Genomic DNA, 13438 nt, shown 5'->3' on the forward strand with positions numbered 1-13438 from the left:
GATGGTATGTGATTTCTCAGCATGAGCTCTGCACTTCAGATTAAAGTAGAGAACTCAGCCCACCCAGGGAAATGACACGCGTGTAACTACTTTAGTATATTTTTTGCTTCTTTGTGTTTTTCTGACATGAATCACTGTTTACCTTACTTCTCATTTAAAATTTTCCAGAAGATCCAATCCAACCTTTTCTCTTTGTTCTTTTTTGGGGGTGGGGGTGGGGGTAGGGGGCACTTTGCTGGCATACAGGATCCTAGTTCCCCAGACCAGGGATCCAACCCATGCATCCCACCCCCTCTCCCTTACCCACACCCCCTACCCCGCCACTGCTCTAGGAGTGAGGAGTCTTAATCACTTGACCACCACCTGGGAAATCCCCAATCCAACTTTTTGATCAAAGAAAACTATATTTCTAATAGATGTGGACACGTTCACAAGAAAATTGAGTTTCCTTGCAGCTTTGAACCTTACTGAACTCTTTTTTGAGGTCTGGAGAAAGAGTTTTCCCCAGCAAACTGCCTAAAAATCTACAGTTCCACATTTCTGATTCTGGCTCCTTCAAAATAAGTAATAGGTTTTCAAAAATTATTTAGGAGTATCAGGAATTTCTATGCTTGAGACGTGGTGGAAACTTGTGTTGAGAAAATAACTTCAACTTAATGCTTCTATATCTGTCCTCTTGTTCATTTTTCTGCGCTTAAGATAGAAAATGTGAAACTTACCCAATATCCTCTTTTAGTCCTGGGTACTTTCTTCCAATTCCAGATATTACTGGGGCCCCTGAGTCTTAGATTATCTGGCTCTCAAGGAAGGAAGGACTAAATGAACTAACTGAATGTGATTTTGATGCGATCTGGTTCTCTTGGTGTTTAACATGACGTGATGATGTATGCCCCTTCCAGAAAAGAGAATTACTGTAGACAGCAATTCCTGAAGTCAGTGATCTTGAAAAGGACCCAAAGCTACTCTGTCTTGTCTACAATGAGAATACACTAAAAGGTAATCTCACTTTATCCAATAAGACCTGGAAACATGGCTTTGCTACTAAACAGTGTAACTTGTATCTGTTTTGATCTCAGAAGCTTCAGGTCTAAAATGGAAATACAGGGACTTCCCTGGTGGTTCAGTAGTTGAGAATCCACCTGCCAATGCAGAAACACGGGTTCAATCCCTGGTTGGGGGAAGATACCACATGACACGGGGAAACTAAGTCCCTGCACCACAACTACTGAAGCCAGGGTGCCCTAGAACCCACTAGCGGCAAGAGAAGCCACCACAATGAGAAGCCGAAGCACAGCAACTAGAAAAAGCCTCGTGGGCAACAATGAAGGTGCGAAGCAATGAAGAAGACCTAACACAGCCAAAAATGAACTAAATGATTAAAAACAAGATGGAAATATGCTAAGCATCTGTAACATTTTAGGTGTAACTGGAATTTTAGGAAAGATATGTACACCCGAACATGCATACACACACAAATACACAAACGTACAGCATGGGTAGATTATGAACCCAAGTTCGGGTGCTCACCTGTCAGGCACTCCATGACCTTGGACATCCCGTCACTGACTCAACAGGGTGGACCCTCACACATAGTCCTGAGCCCTCGTAAAATATGATGTCTGAAGTCATCTCTTCAAAATTCTCCGGTGCCGTGCCACGCCACCTGGGGTCGCCTCTTCGTAACCCTGGGAACCACTCAGCTTGGCCTCGGCCTCAGGTCGGACTGAGATCTGCGGGCAGAGATAAGCGGTGCGCACGCGCAGTCCGGTGGTCTCAGAATTCTCCGGGCAGGCTGGGAGCCGCGGCTTAGCTTTGGGACTTCCTAGGCCAGACCGTAGCTCCCACAGTCGACGAGGTGTTTTCGACCTCAGGTATTTTTTCCGTGTCCCTGTGGCGCACTGCGCGCGAGTGGCGCCCTTCCAAGGAAGAATCCGGCATGGGTCGCCAGAAACGACTGTGAGGTAGCCCGAGCCCGAGGAAGGCGGTGAGTGGAGGTCAGTGGAATTTCCGGAGGCGCTCAAAGCGTGGGCGCTCCGAGCGCCGTCGTGGGAATCCCCCAGCCCCCTCGGTCCTGTGGGCACTTGAGCAGCGGGGAGGGTGGTTGCAGCCCTGAGAGAAAGTCTGGACGGCTGCGTGGTTGTGAGAGGCCTTGCTCCGTGCGGAGGGCCGCGGGACAGTTCCGCGGCGGTGGGTGCCATTTTGAGACCCGACGAGGTGCCTGGTTATCCTTGCCTGACGGGGATCAAAGGTGCACGTCCTTTGTGTGAACGTGAATTGCGGTAGCCTCCTGGTGAATATCTCAGTGACCCATGGCTCTGAGAGCTCCCTGCTGCTTCCTCTCTTTTCAGCACCTACTTGGAGAAATCACTCCAAGTGGGAAACCAGATGCTAAGCCCTCGATGAAGGGTTTTGGTAAGAAGGTACAGACTGGCTTTTATATGGGAATTTTAAATTAGGGATTGTCCCCGAGTCACGATTCTAGGAAGGAATGGATAGAGAGACTCTAGTATATTCAAAAGCAGAGACATTACTTTGCCGACTAAGGTCCGTCTAGTCAAGGCTATGGTTTTTCCTGTGGGCATGTATGGATGTGAGAGTTGGACTGTGAAGAAGGCTGAGCGCGAAGAATTGATGCTTTTGAACTGTGCTGTTGGAGAAGACTCTTGAGAGTCCCTTGGACTGCAAGGAGATCCAACCAGAGCGTTCTGAAGGAGATCAGCCCTGGGATTTCTTTGGAAGGAATGATGCTAAAGCTGAAGCTCCAGCACTTTGGCCACCTCATGCGAAGAGTTGACTCATTGGAAAAGACTCTGATACTGGGAGGGATTGGGGGCAGGAGGAGAAGGGGACGACAGAGGATGGATGGCTGGATGGCATCACGGACTCGATGGACGTGAGTCTGAGTGAACTCCGGGAGTTAGTGATGGACAGGGAGGCCTGGAGTGCTGCGGTTCATGGGATCGCAAAGAGTCAGACACGGCTGAGCGACTGATCTGAACTGAACTGAAGAATGGGGTTCCTTCCTGGGAAAGTTGTTTCTGGGTTCATTGGTACATTTGAGGATGACAATGTTTCTTGAGCTGTGAAGACATGAACCTACTGTGAGCACCCTCTTCTTATTTCATTTTGGTTTTCTGTATGAGCTCGCAACCGATGGAGCCACAGAGGGTGTACTGTAATAAATAATAAATACTCAGCGTGTGGCGACTCTGATTATTTCCCTGCAGATTTCTGTAGCTAAGAAGCAAGAAAAATGTCAGGTTAATTATGACTTGTGTTTGCAAGTTAAGTGACTGAGCCAGAATTCAGTTGTCTAGTTCTTACCCAAAGTTCTTTTGATTGAATTTATGGGTATAGAGGGAACCATAACCCCCCCAAGTTTCATAGATAATCACTATATATATTTGTAATTTCCATTTTCCAAAGGTATACACAATTCAAAAGATTTAGACCTGGGTTTTTATCTAGAATAAAAGTTTGTTATATCTTGGGACAGTTTTGTACAAAATTAGTGATCAAGATAATGAGAATGATTAAGAAACTCCCATGACATCCATGAGATGATATTATGTAGATAATAAAATTTCTGTTTATAAAAGTTAGTCGTGATAAGGAAAAATGGCCATGATCTAATGTTAAATCATCTTCATATGGGACTTTCTTGATAGTTCAGTGGCCAAGACTCCTAGCTCTCAATGCAGGAGCCCCCCAACCCCCTTTACATCCCTGGTTGGGAAACTAGATCCCATATGCTGCAATGAAGACCTGCTGAATACAAATAAATATTTTAAAAAATCATCTTCATAGTTGTAGATAATGATACCCAAGAAAATTTAAAATTAAATATGGCATTAATTTTTTAAAATAGGGGATAATCCTTGCCAAAGGATCCCCTTTCCTGCAACATTTAGATGGTTTATAGTCTTCAAAACAGCCCTCTTTTGTAGGTGGTATTCTTATCCCTTTTTTGCTGATGTTATAGGTAACATAGGCACTTAGAAATTTTTAACTCTCACAGCTTAAAGTTCGTTTTCAATTCCTGAAATTCCGGCAACATAGCTTGTGTCTTAATTTCAACAGTATATTATATTATATATTATGCATGCCTTTTCTTCTTTTTTTAATCCATTATGCCAATCTCTTTTAAGTGAACAGTTTAAACTTTAACAGTATACAACAAATCTGCTTTTTGTTTGTTTGGGGTTTTTTGTTTGTTTGTTTGTTTTTTAGTACACTGTGGGTATAGCTCAGTGGTAGAGCATTTGACTGCATACTTTTGAAACCTGCCTTGGTCTTCACTGAGTCAATATTGTTTTCCATCATTTCATATGGATTAATTATTAAGGAAACCTTAAGAAAGGCAATGCCAAAGAATGCTCAAACTGCTGCACAATTGCAATCATCTCATATGCTAGTAAAGTTACGCTTAAAATTCTCCAAGCCAGGCTTCAGCAATACGTGAACCGTGAACTTCCAGATGTTCAAGCTAGTTTCAGAAAAGGCAGAAGAACCAGAGATCAAATTGCCACCTTTGGCTGGATCATCAAAAAAGCAAGAGACTTCCAGAAAAATATCTATTTCTGCTTTATTGACTATGCCAAAGCCTTTGACTGTGTGGATCACAATAAACTGTGGACAATTCTGAAAGAGATGGGAATACCGGAGCACCTGACCTGCCTCTTGAGAAACCTATATGCAGGTCAGGAAGCAACAGTTAGAACTGGACATGAAACAACAGACTGGTTCCAAATAGGAAAAAGAGTACATCAAGGCTGTATATTGTCGCCCTGCTTATTTAACTTCTATGCAGAGTACATCGTGAGAAACGCTGGGCTGGATGAAGCACAAGCTGGAATCGAGATTGCCGGGAGAAATATCAATAACCTCAGATATGCAGATGACACCACCATTATGGCAGAAAGTGAAGCGAAACTAAAAAGCCTCTTGATGAAAGTGAAAGAGGAGAGCGAAAAAGTTGGCTTAAAGCTCAACATTCAGAAAACGAAGATCATGGCATCTGGTCCCATCACTTCATGGCAACTAGATGGGGAAACAGTGGCTGACTATTTTTCTGGGCTCCAAAATCACTACAGATGGTGATTGCAGCCATGAAATTAAAAGATGCTTACTCCTTGGAAGGAAAGTTATGACCAACCTAGAGAGCATATTAAAAAGCAGAGACATTACTTTGTCAACAAAGGTCTGTCTAGTCAAGGCTATGGTTTTTCTAGTGGTCATGTATGGATGTGAGAGTTGGACTGTGAAGAAAGCTGAGTGCTGAAGAATTGATGCTTTTGAACTGTGGTGTTGGAAAAGACTCTTGAGAGTCCCTTGGACTGCAAGGAGATCCAACCAGTCCATCCTAAAGGAGATCAGTCCTGGGTGTTCATTGAAAGGACTGATTTGGCCACCTGTTGCGAAGAGCTGACTCATTGGAAAAGACCCTGATGCTGGGAAAGATTGAGGGCAGGAGAAGGGGACGACAGAGGATAAAATGGTTGGATGACATCACCCACTCAATGGACATGGGTTTGGGTGGACTCCGGGAGTTGGTGGTGGACAGGGATGCCTGGCGTGGTGCAGTTCATGGGGTTGCAAAGAGTCAGACACGACTGAGTGACTGAACTGATCTGAATGTATCACCGTATTGCAAGCTGTCATATTTTTAACCTGTTGCCTGAGAGATGAACATCCTTGTACACATGCTATTAAGTGTCTACAATATTCTAGACCTAGAAGTTGTAAGACTTGGGGTAATACAATCACTAGGAAGCCATAGTTGCTTCCTTTAAAATGCTTATTATCTAAAATGAGGTAAAATCTGAGTAGGAGTAAGGTGGTGTGAAATGAGAGACAAAGGTGACCTACCTTGTGAATTCACAGGAATGTCTGTGTAGCAATAGATAGGACCTGAGCAGAATGCACAGATTCTGTGAAATATCAGTGATAATAAATGGATTTTTTTGCTGTGACTTTTGTACTTTACAGTTTCCTTCTAATTTTGTTGGGCACAAAGTGAACCTAGTAGGATATCATAATTCAGCAGCTGTCTGGGAGACATGGCTTAGTTGACAGGTTTAGAAACCAGGTAAACCTTTCTGTCAAGAAAACCTGAAATAAAGCTATATTAAAATCATCATCATTTCATACAAGAGATTACACAAAGACTGCTCTCTATTTTGTCTAGACAGAACTCCATCATACCTGAGAAGAAGTGGTAGAGTGAATGTAGATACTGGGATCCAAAGAAACAGACAAAAGATAAGCCGCTCAGTAAAACAATCTAAATTTAGATAACAAAGAATTTTCTTGAATGTTCCTCCTTTTTGGACAACATCTTTCTGTTAACAATTTTTAAAAAAATAATTCACATTTATTTCAAGTTTGTTGTTTAGTCACTAAGTTGTTTTTGACTCTTTGTGACCCCATGGACTGCAGCATGCCAGGCTTCCCTGTCCTTCACTATCTCCCAGAGTTTGCTCAGACTCATGTCCATTGAGTCGGTGATGCCATCCAACCATCTCATCCTCTCTTGCCCCCTTCTCTTGCCCTCAGTCTTTCCCAGCATCCAAGTCTTTTCCAGTGAGTATGTTCTTCACATCACATGGCCAAAGTGGTAATTGTTAAAATAATCATTGAATAAAGTTTAAAAAGAAAAATCAAGATCAGAATTAAAAAATAAGCACTGCTTTTAGATGGTCGCATAACCTTCCAGACTTTTATTATCTACTAATTTCAGTGGTCTCTTTCTCTGACTCTGCTTCTCTGTGTTGCTTGATATATTCAGATATTGTTCAGAAATACTTATATTGGTCAATCTGATTGTTTTGCTGACAGTGTATCTGGAATATTTCCCATATCCTTAAATATTTTCCCAACTTCACATTTGGTATCTACTTTGATTTATAGCATAGTGATGGTTTGTCATATATTTAACTAGTAAGTCTTGCTAGACTCAAAGTCCTGAACACTGACTTTCTATCTTCAATGTCTTAACCTACTTCATATAATTATAAAGCCACAAAAGAGGTCCTTATTAGGATGGTAGTCTTGGAAGATGGGAATAGAAGGAAGAGGATCTGCTCTGAGTAAAACTGCATTGCCTACTCCTAGGTCTGTATCTCCCTCACCAAAATGATACAGTGCCAGAAAACTTCCTGCTGACATATCTGGGTCTGGCAGAAAGGCCTCTGTTCTATGACTTTGTTCCTCCTAGACCCCTGGGATTTGGCAGAGGAAGTGGGTTTAGAATCCTAATCTACCCAAATCATGTGTGATGGTAAATAGTTTGGAACCTGGAATGGAAGATTATAATGTTATTAACTTATGTTCTGTTGGGAACACCAAACTGATCTCAAGGTCTTTCTCTTCTACCAGCTCTGGCTTTCTGGACATGTGCTTTTCTGTTAGAGAAACCTTGAGGACTAATCCAGTCTTGCAGGTCTAAAACCATTGTTCATGTAAGTTGATGTTTCTCTCCTTCTTCGAATATGTGTATTTTTTTAGATCATTTGAGTATTTTCATTAATTTTTCTAAAGTTTACTACCCAAAGAGGTTCCTGAGATAACCTGCCTCCCAGCTTTTGTTCTAGTGAAATGTGATACATAATTACCCAGCATCCTGTCAGTGTGCCTCAGTCTAAACTAACTAGTGTTGATGTCGCTGTCACACAAAGCTGGGTGTCAGATGAGCTGCAGGGCAGTGCAGCCGGGCAGTAAGGTAAGCTGTCTGGCCTTTAACCCTTCCTCCTTGGTTAAGGAAATGACCAACCAGTACAGTGTTCTCTTCAGACAAGAGCACACCCATGATGATGCCATCTGATCAGTTGCCTGAGGGTCAAACAAAGAAGACTCTGAGACAGTGGTCACAGGATCCCTGGATGACCAAGTGAAGGTCTGGAAATGGCATGATGAGAAGCTGGACCTACAGTGGAATCTGGAGAGCCATCAGCTGAGTGTGTTGTTTGTAGACTTCAGCCACACCCTCCCTATTGCTGCATCCCATTATCCTGATGCTCATATTCTTCTCTGGCAGTTGGAAAAGAGCGAATAAATAAAGTCTGTAGATGCAGGACCTGTGGATGCATGGACTTTGGCCTTTTCTCCCGATTCCCAGTATCTGGCCACAAGAACTCATGTGGGGAAAGTGAACGTTTTTGATGCGGAAAGTGGGAAAAAGGAGTGTTCTTTGGACACAAGAGAAAATTCATTCTTAGTATTGCATATTGTCCTGATAGGAAGTTTCTGGCCAGTAGAGCTATAGGTGGAATCATCAGTATTTTTGATATCACAACTGGGAAACTTCTGCATATGCTAGAAGGTCATGATATGCCCATTCGCTCCTTGAGTTTTTCCCTGGAGTCACAGATCCTTGTAACTGCTTTGGATGATGGCTCCGTCAAGATCTGTGACCAACAACATACCAGCTTGGCTGGCACATTGAGTGTCCATGCATCCTGGGTGCTGACCATTGCATTTTGTCCTGGTGACACACAATTGGTTTCCAGTTGATCTGACAAAAGTGTGAAAGTTTGGGGTGTTGGAATGAGGACTTGTGTTCACACCTTCTTTGATCATCAGGATAAAGTCTGGGGAGTAAAATACAATGGAAATGGCTCAAAAATTGTGTTTGTTAGAGAAACAACTAGGAAATTCACGTCTATGATTGTCTGGTTTAAAGGTCAAAGTCTTCCAGACTAATGCTGCAAAGAGAATGTATAGATTGAGCATGACATCCCTTACTTTTCTGGCTTGTTTAAAAGAAATTGCATTTATTTTAGCAAAAACTTGTAGATACATATAAATCTCTTCATGTTTTATTGTAAATGCCATTCATACTTTAACATAAAGTGTTCTTAATGCAAAAAAAAAAAAAAAACTAGTGTTAATGTTATTACTAAGAAATTACCCAACATGTCTTACATGCCCATTCATCTATCAAGGGCAGTGTTGAAGGAGTGAAGGAGATAAGTCCATTAAAGATTTGTTATATGAGTCAGGTCTGGATTTTGTTTGAGATGGAGACAAAATTTTGTTTGGTTGTATTTGACTGCTCAAGAGAAGACTTTGAAATTTTCTAGATGTAAGATTCCAGGTAGATAAGACAGAAATTTGGTATTGAGTGACTTAAATCTCAGTGAATAGTAGTGTCTCATAGTTTATGTGAATTAGTGTATATACATGATTGAGATTTGCAAACTTGGAGGTCATGGATCTTGGCAGGAAATCCCTGAAAGCTAAATATCAAGACTATTCTGTTGTTGAATGGAACATACTAAATTTGGGTGACATATTTCAGCATCCTTCCTCAATATTCTTTAACTCTACTTATTAGTTATCTACTGTTGCATAACATATTACTCTGACACTTAGTAGCTTAAAGCAGTAAACATTTATCTCATGATTTCACTGGTTCAGAAATCTGGACATGGCTTAGTTTGGCTCTAGATCTCTTTACACTAGTTCTCTTGCAAGACTATTAAGTTGTTGGGTAGAGTTGCAGTCATCTTAAGGCCAATATTGGGTGTATCCTCTTCTGAGCTCACTCAGATGGTTCCAAGATCCAGTTTCTCATGGGAGGATTGGAGGCCACCCCTGGCTGAGCAAGTGAGACATCAAAAGAGGCAAACAACATAAAAGTCTTATTCTGCAATCTGCCATCACAAATAACATTTCACCACTTTAATCATATTGTGTTTATTAAAAACAGGTCATTCAATTCAGCTCATACACATGTGAAGGAGAGTACATAAGGGCATAAATACCAGAAGATGATCATTGGTAACCTAAGTAATCACTCAGCACAAGCCAAGTGTTCAGTGATAGACGTTAGATGGCACTAAAAAGAAAATGTATCATCATAAGTAGTAAGTGAATACAGAATCATAGGATTGGAGAAGACCTTACAAATGCTGTGCCTCCTAAATGTTGTTCACTTAAATCTGATGTATATGTGCCAAAAATTAGGTGGATTTCTTTTTTAAAAAAGCTATGAGATCTGACATAGTGAAGCATTTAATAATTGAGGAAATTCTCAATTTTATATAAACTGTATTTTCTAAATTGGGACTTTATACTGCATTAAAAAAAACTGATTAAATTTTCCCTTCTTTAAAAGGCAAACATTTTCCTTGACAGCTCATGTTTACTGAGAATTTACATGACAGATACCAATCAGGCATTATCCTCATGTTCACTATTTAATAACCAAATGTTACTATTTTATCTGTTGTTAAATGGTTCAGATACTTAAGAAAAAACCAGGAAATTTTGTCTACTTCAGCAAGCTTCTTCAAAAATACCTATATATTCTGCTTCAGTCCCCTCATATATTATAGATTTTTAGCCTATGTACTTGCCATATTGCTCTCTTCCTACAGTACAATCCTTATCTTCTCTCCTTCTGTGTTCAAAATATTCCTTTCATTTCCCCATTAATACATAGGTTTGCTGTTTCAGACATCGACATTCAGGGATGTGGCCATACACTTCTCCCAGCAGGAGTGGAAATGTCTCAACCCTGTTCAGAAGAACTTGTACCGGGATGTGATGATGGAGAACTATGATAACTTGGTCTCACTGGGTATGTTTATCAGCCTCAAGTGATTTAGAATAATTTAGAATCTGCTCTTTAAGATATGTATTTTTTTCCACTGTAATTTTTAGGGCTGCCTTTAGGAAACTAGTTAACACTTTCTTGTTCTTTTTTACTAAAAAGTGGTTTCAGCTTTGTCAGGCTGGAAATCATATCTGCATTAAATATCTTTATCCTCCCTCTCCTTCAGTTACATTCACACCTCCTCTGTTCTTAATTACAGTTGCTTCTCTTCCTTTATGAATAGGGTGTAGTTTAGAAGTCTTTGGCATTTGTTATATATCATTGTCAAAGAATCCAAATTTCCTATTTATTTATGCTTGGAATTTCTATAGATGTTCCATTTTATTATCTGATCCTCTTGCGGAGAGATCGTCTGGACACGGTGTTAAATTTCCCTACTTGCTCTAAATGAACCCCTACAATGTATATAGCAGTGGGTTAAATAAATGGAATTCATTGAAAACTGAAGAACATGCATTCTATTTTGGAGAAGTTTCTTCTGTTTTGTGGTTGAAAGTTATAATCAATGAACATTGCATTTTAAATGGATTTAATATCCTACAGACAGGTCTTCTTGTGTACTGTTTGTAAAACAACAATATCGATAATAGTGTTAATAGCTAACATTGTGCTAAGTATTTAATAGGCAAGGCTCTAAGCATTTTATATACATACATATATCAACTTGTTTTTTCCTCCTTATTATTCCCATTTTATAAGTGAGTACTGAGGCACGATGGGTTTAAGTGACTTTCCCAAGGTCAGACGCAACTGGAAGGTACAAAAGCAGGAAGTAAACTAAGTTTCCAGGATCTGTATTTCCAACTAAGATATTAATACATGCGTTCAATAAAAAGAGGATATGTGAGTCTATATGTATGTATTCATATCTATCTATATCTATCTATCTATCTATATATATATCTTAAACTGACCCTTCCTGATTTCTTGTATTTCATTCCCTTGCTGTCTCTTCTAGAAAATCTTATTCAATGTTATTTTGACCTTTTAACTGAGCGATGTTTTCTTCTACATCATGTGCCATTTTTTTCTTTGTAATCAGGACATTCCATTTCTAAGCCAGATGTGATTACATTATTGAAACAAGGAAAAGAGCCATGGATGGTTGTGAGAGAAGAAACAAGAAGATGATGTACAGGTCAGTATGAGCAAGTCAAATTATGGGGCCACATCCATGTAAGTAAAAGCCCAGTTGTCAAGGAGACACACACTTGAAATATTGGCTTGGAAAGCTTCATTCACGGTGGAGAAAATACCTTTGATCTAAAGTGGAAATAGCTTTCAGCTTTCGGCTCGGAGGAGGCAAAGGTGCAACTTTCTTCGGTCGTCCCGAATCCGGGTTCATCCGACACCAGCCGCCTCCACCATGCCGCCTAAGTTCGACCCCAACGAGATCAAAGTCGTGTACTTGAGGTGTACCGGTGGGGAAGTCGGTGCCACGTCTGCCCTGGCCCCCAAGATCGGCCCTCTGGGTCTGTCTCCAAAAAAGGTCGGTGATGACATTGCCAAGGCAACTGGTGATTGGAAGGTCTGTGGATTACAGTGAAACTGACCATTCAGAACAGACAAGCCCAGATTGAGGTGGTACCTTCTGCTTCTGCCCTGATCATCAAAGCCCTCAAGGAACCACCAAGGGACAGAAAGAAGCAGAAAAACATTAAGCACAGTGGAAGCATCACTTTTGATGAGATTGTCAACATTGCCCGGCAGATGCGGCATCGGTCTCTAGCTAGAGAGCTTTCTGGAACCATTAAAGAGATCCTGGGGACCGCCCAGTCTGTGGGCTGCAATGTTGATGGCCGCCACCCTCATGACATCATAGATGATATCAACAGTGGCGCACTGGAGTGCCCTGCTAGTTAAGAACTGCAAAGGAAAAAGGAAAATAAAGGATCATTTGACAACCAAAAAAAATAAATAAAGTGGAAATAAATGCTTTGCATGAACTACCCAGTGAATTTTATCTTTACTTCATTAAACACTCCCTTTGTTATTCTTCTTACATTTTCCTCCCAGTTCAGTGATGGGCACTGTCCTCCTTCTTCATGTACTTCTTATTTATTTATTTATTTGGTTGCACCAGGTGTTAGTTCTGGCATGAAGGATCTTTTTTTTAGTTGCAGCATGTGGAATCTTTAGTTGAGGCATGTGAACTCTTATGCATGTGGAGTCCAGTTCCCTGACCAGGGATTGAACCTGGGTCCCTTGCGTTGAGAGCATGGAGTCTTAGCCACTGGACCAGCAGGGAAGTCCCCTTATGCACTTTTTAATATGTATTTTGGACTCAGATATTTTCTAGAACCTCCAGGGCACTTAGATTTGTAATATGGCTTCATTAACTAAAAATATATTTATTACTATATCTGGTTAATAAATGGAGTTTGTATTAGGGAAGACAAACAGTAGATAAATAGCAAATAAGTAGATAAATAACATCACATAGTGAAACATAGTTTGAAGGAGACTACCAAGGATAAGGCAAATTTAGATAATGAGGTAAGATGGTCAGGAACCCTTTTCTGAGGAAGTGGTATTTGAGCTGAGACATGGAGAGTAAGGGCCTGAGGCATTTGAGTATATGAGGAAGTCCATTACAAGAAGAATAAATGACACGTACAAAGGCCTGAAGATGAACATGAATGTTGTATGTTAAGGAGTATGTGGCAGATCGGAATAGAGTTATTGAGGGTTAACTTACAAAACATGAAGTCAATATATTATGGCAGTTCAGGTAACTTAAGGTGTTATTAAGAAGAATTAAAATTGTTTTCTAAGATTATTTAAGAGCCATGATCTGATTAAATTTTTAATATATATTTT

At 40.6% G+C, this 13438-nt stretch overlaps 2 protein-coding genes and 1 pseudogene across 2 annotated transcripts in view; all 3 read left to right on the forward strand.

Moving 5' to 3' along the window:
• LOC101109901 (zinc finger protein 607-like) overlaps nucleotides 1-13438 on the forward strand; it is a 54100-nt gene that overhangs the window by 32486 nt on the left and 8176 nt on the right. The gene's annotated exons all lie outside the window — the stretch shown is intronic.
• LOC105608827 (superkiller complex protein 8) lies at nucleotides 7474-12564 on the forward strand. Its single transcript, XM_012190359.5, is given in 4 exon segments — nucleotides 7474-8198; nucleotides 8201-8646; nucleotides 8649-10582; nucleotides 11661-12564. Coding segments are annotated over 3 exon segments (1017 nt in total). The 5' UTR covers nucleotides 7474-7657; the 3' UTR covers nucleotides 8679-10582; nucleotides 11661-12564.
• Nucleotides 11896-12564, forward strand: LOC121815992 (large ribosomal subunit protein uL11-like; annotated as a pseudogene).

This window comes from Ovis aries, chromosome 14 (genome assembly GCF_016772045.2).
Source record: "Ovis aries strain OAR_USU_Benz2616 breed Rambouillet chromosome 14, ARS-UI_Ramb_v3.0, whole genome shotgun sequence".
Classification (NCBI taxonomy): Eukaryota; Metazoa; Chordata; class Mammalia; order Artiodactyla; family Bovidae; genus Ovis; species Ovis aries.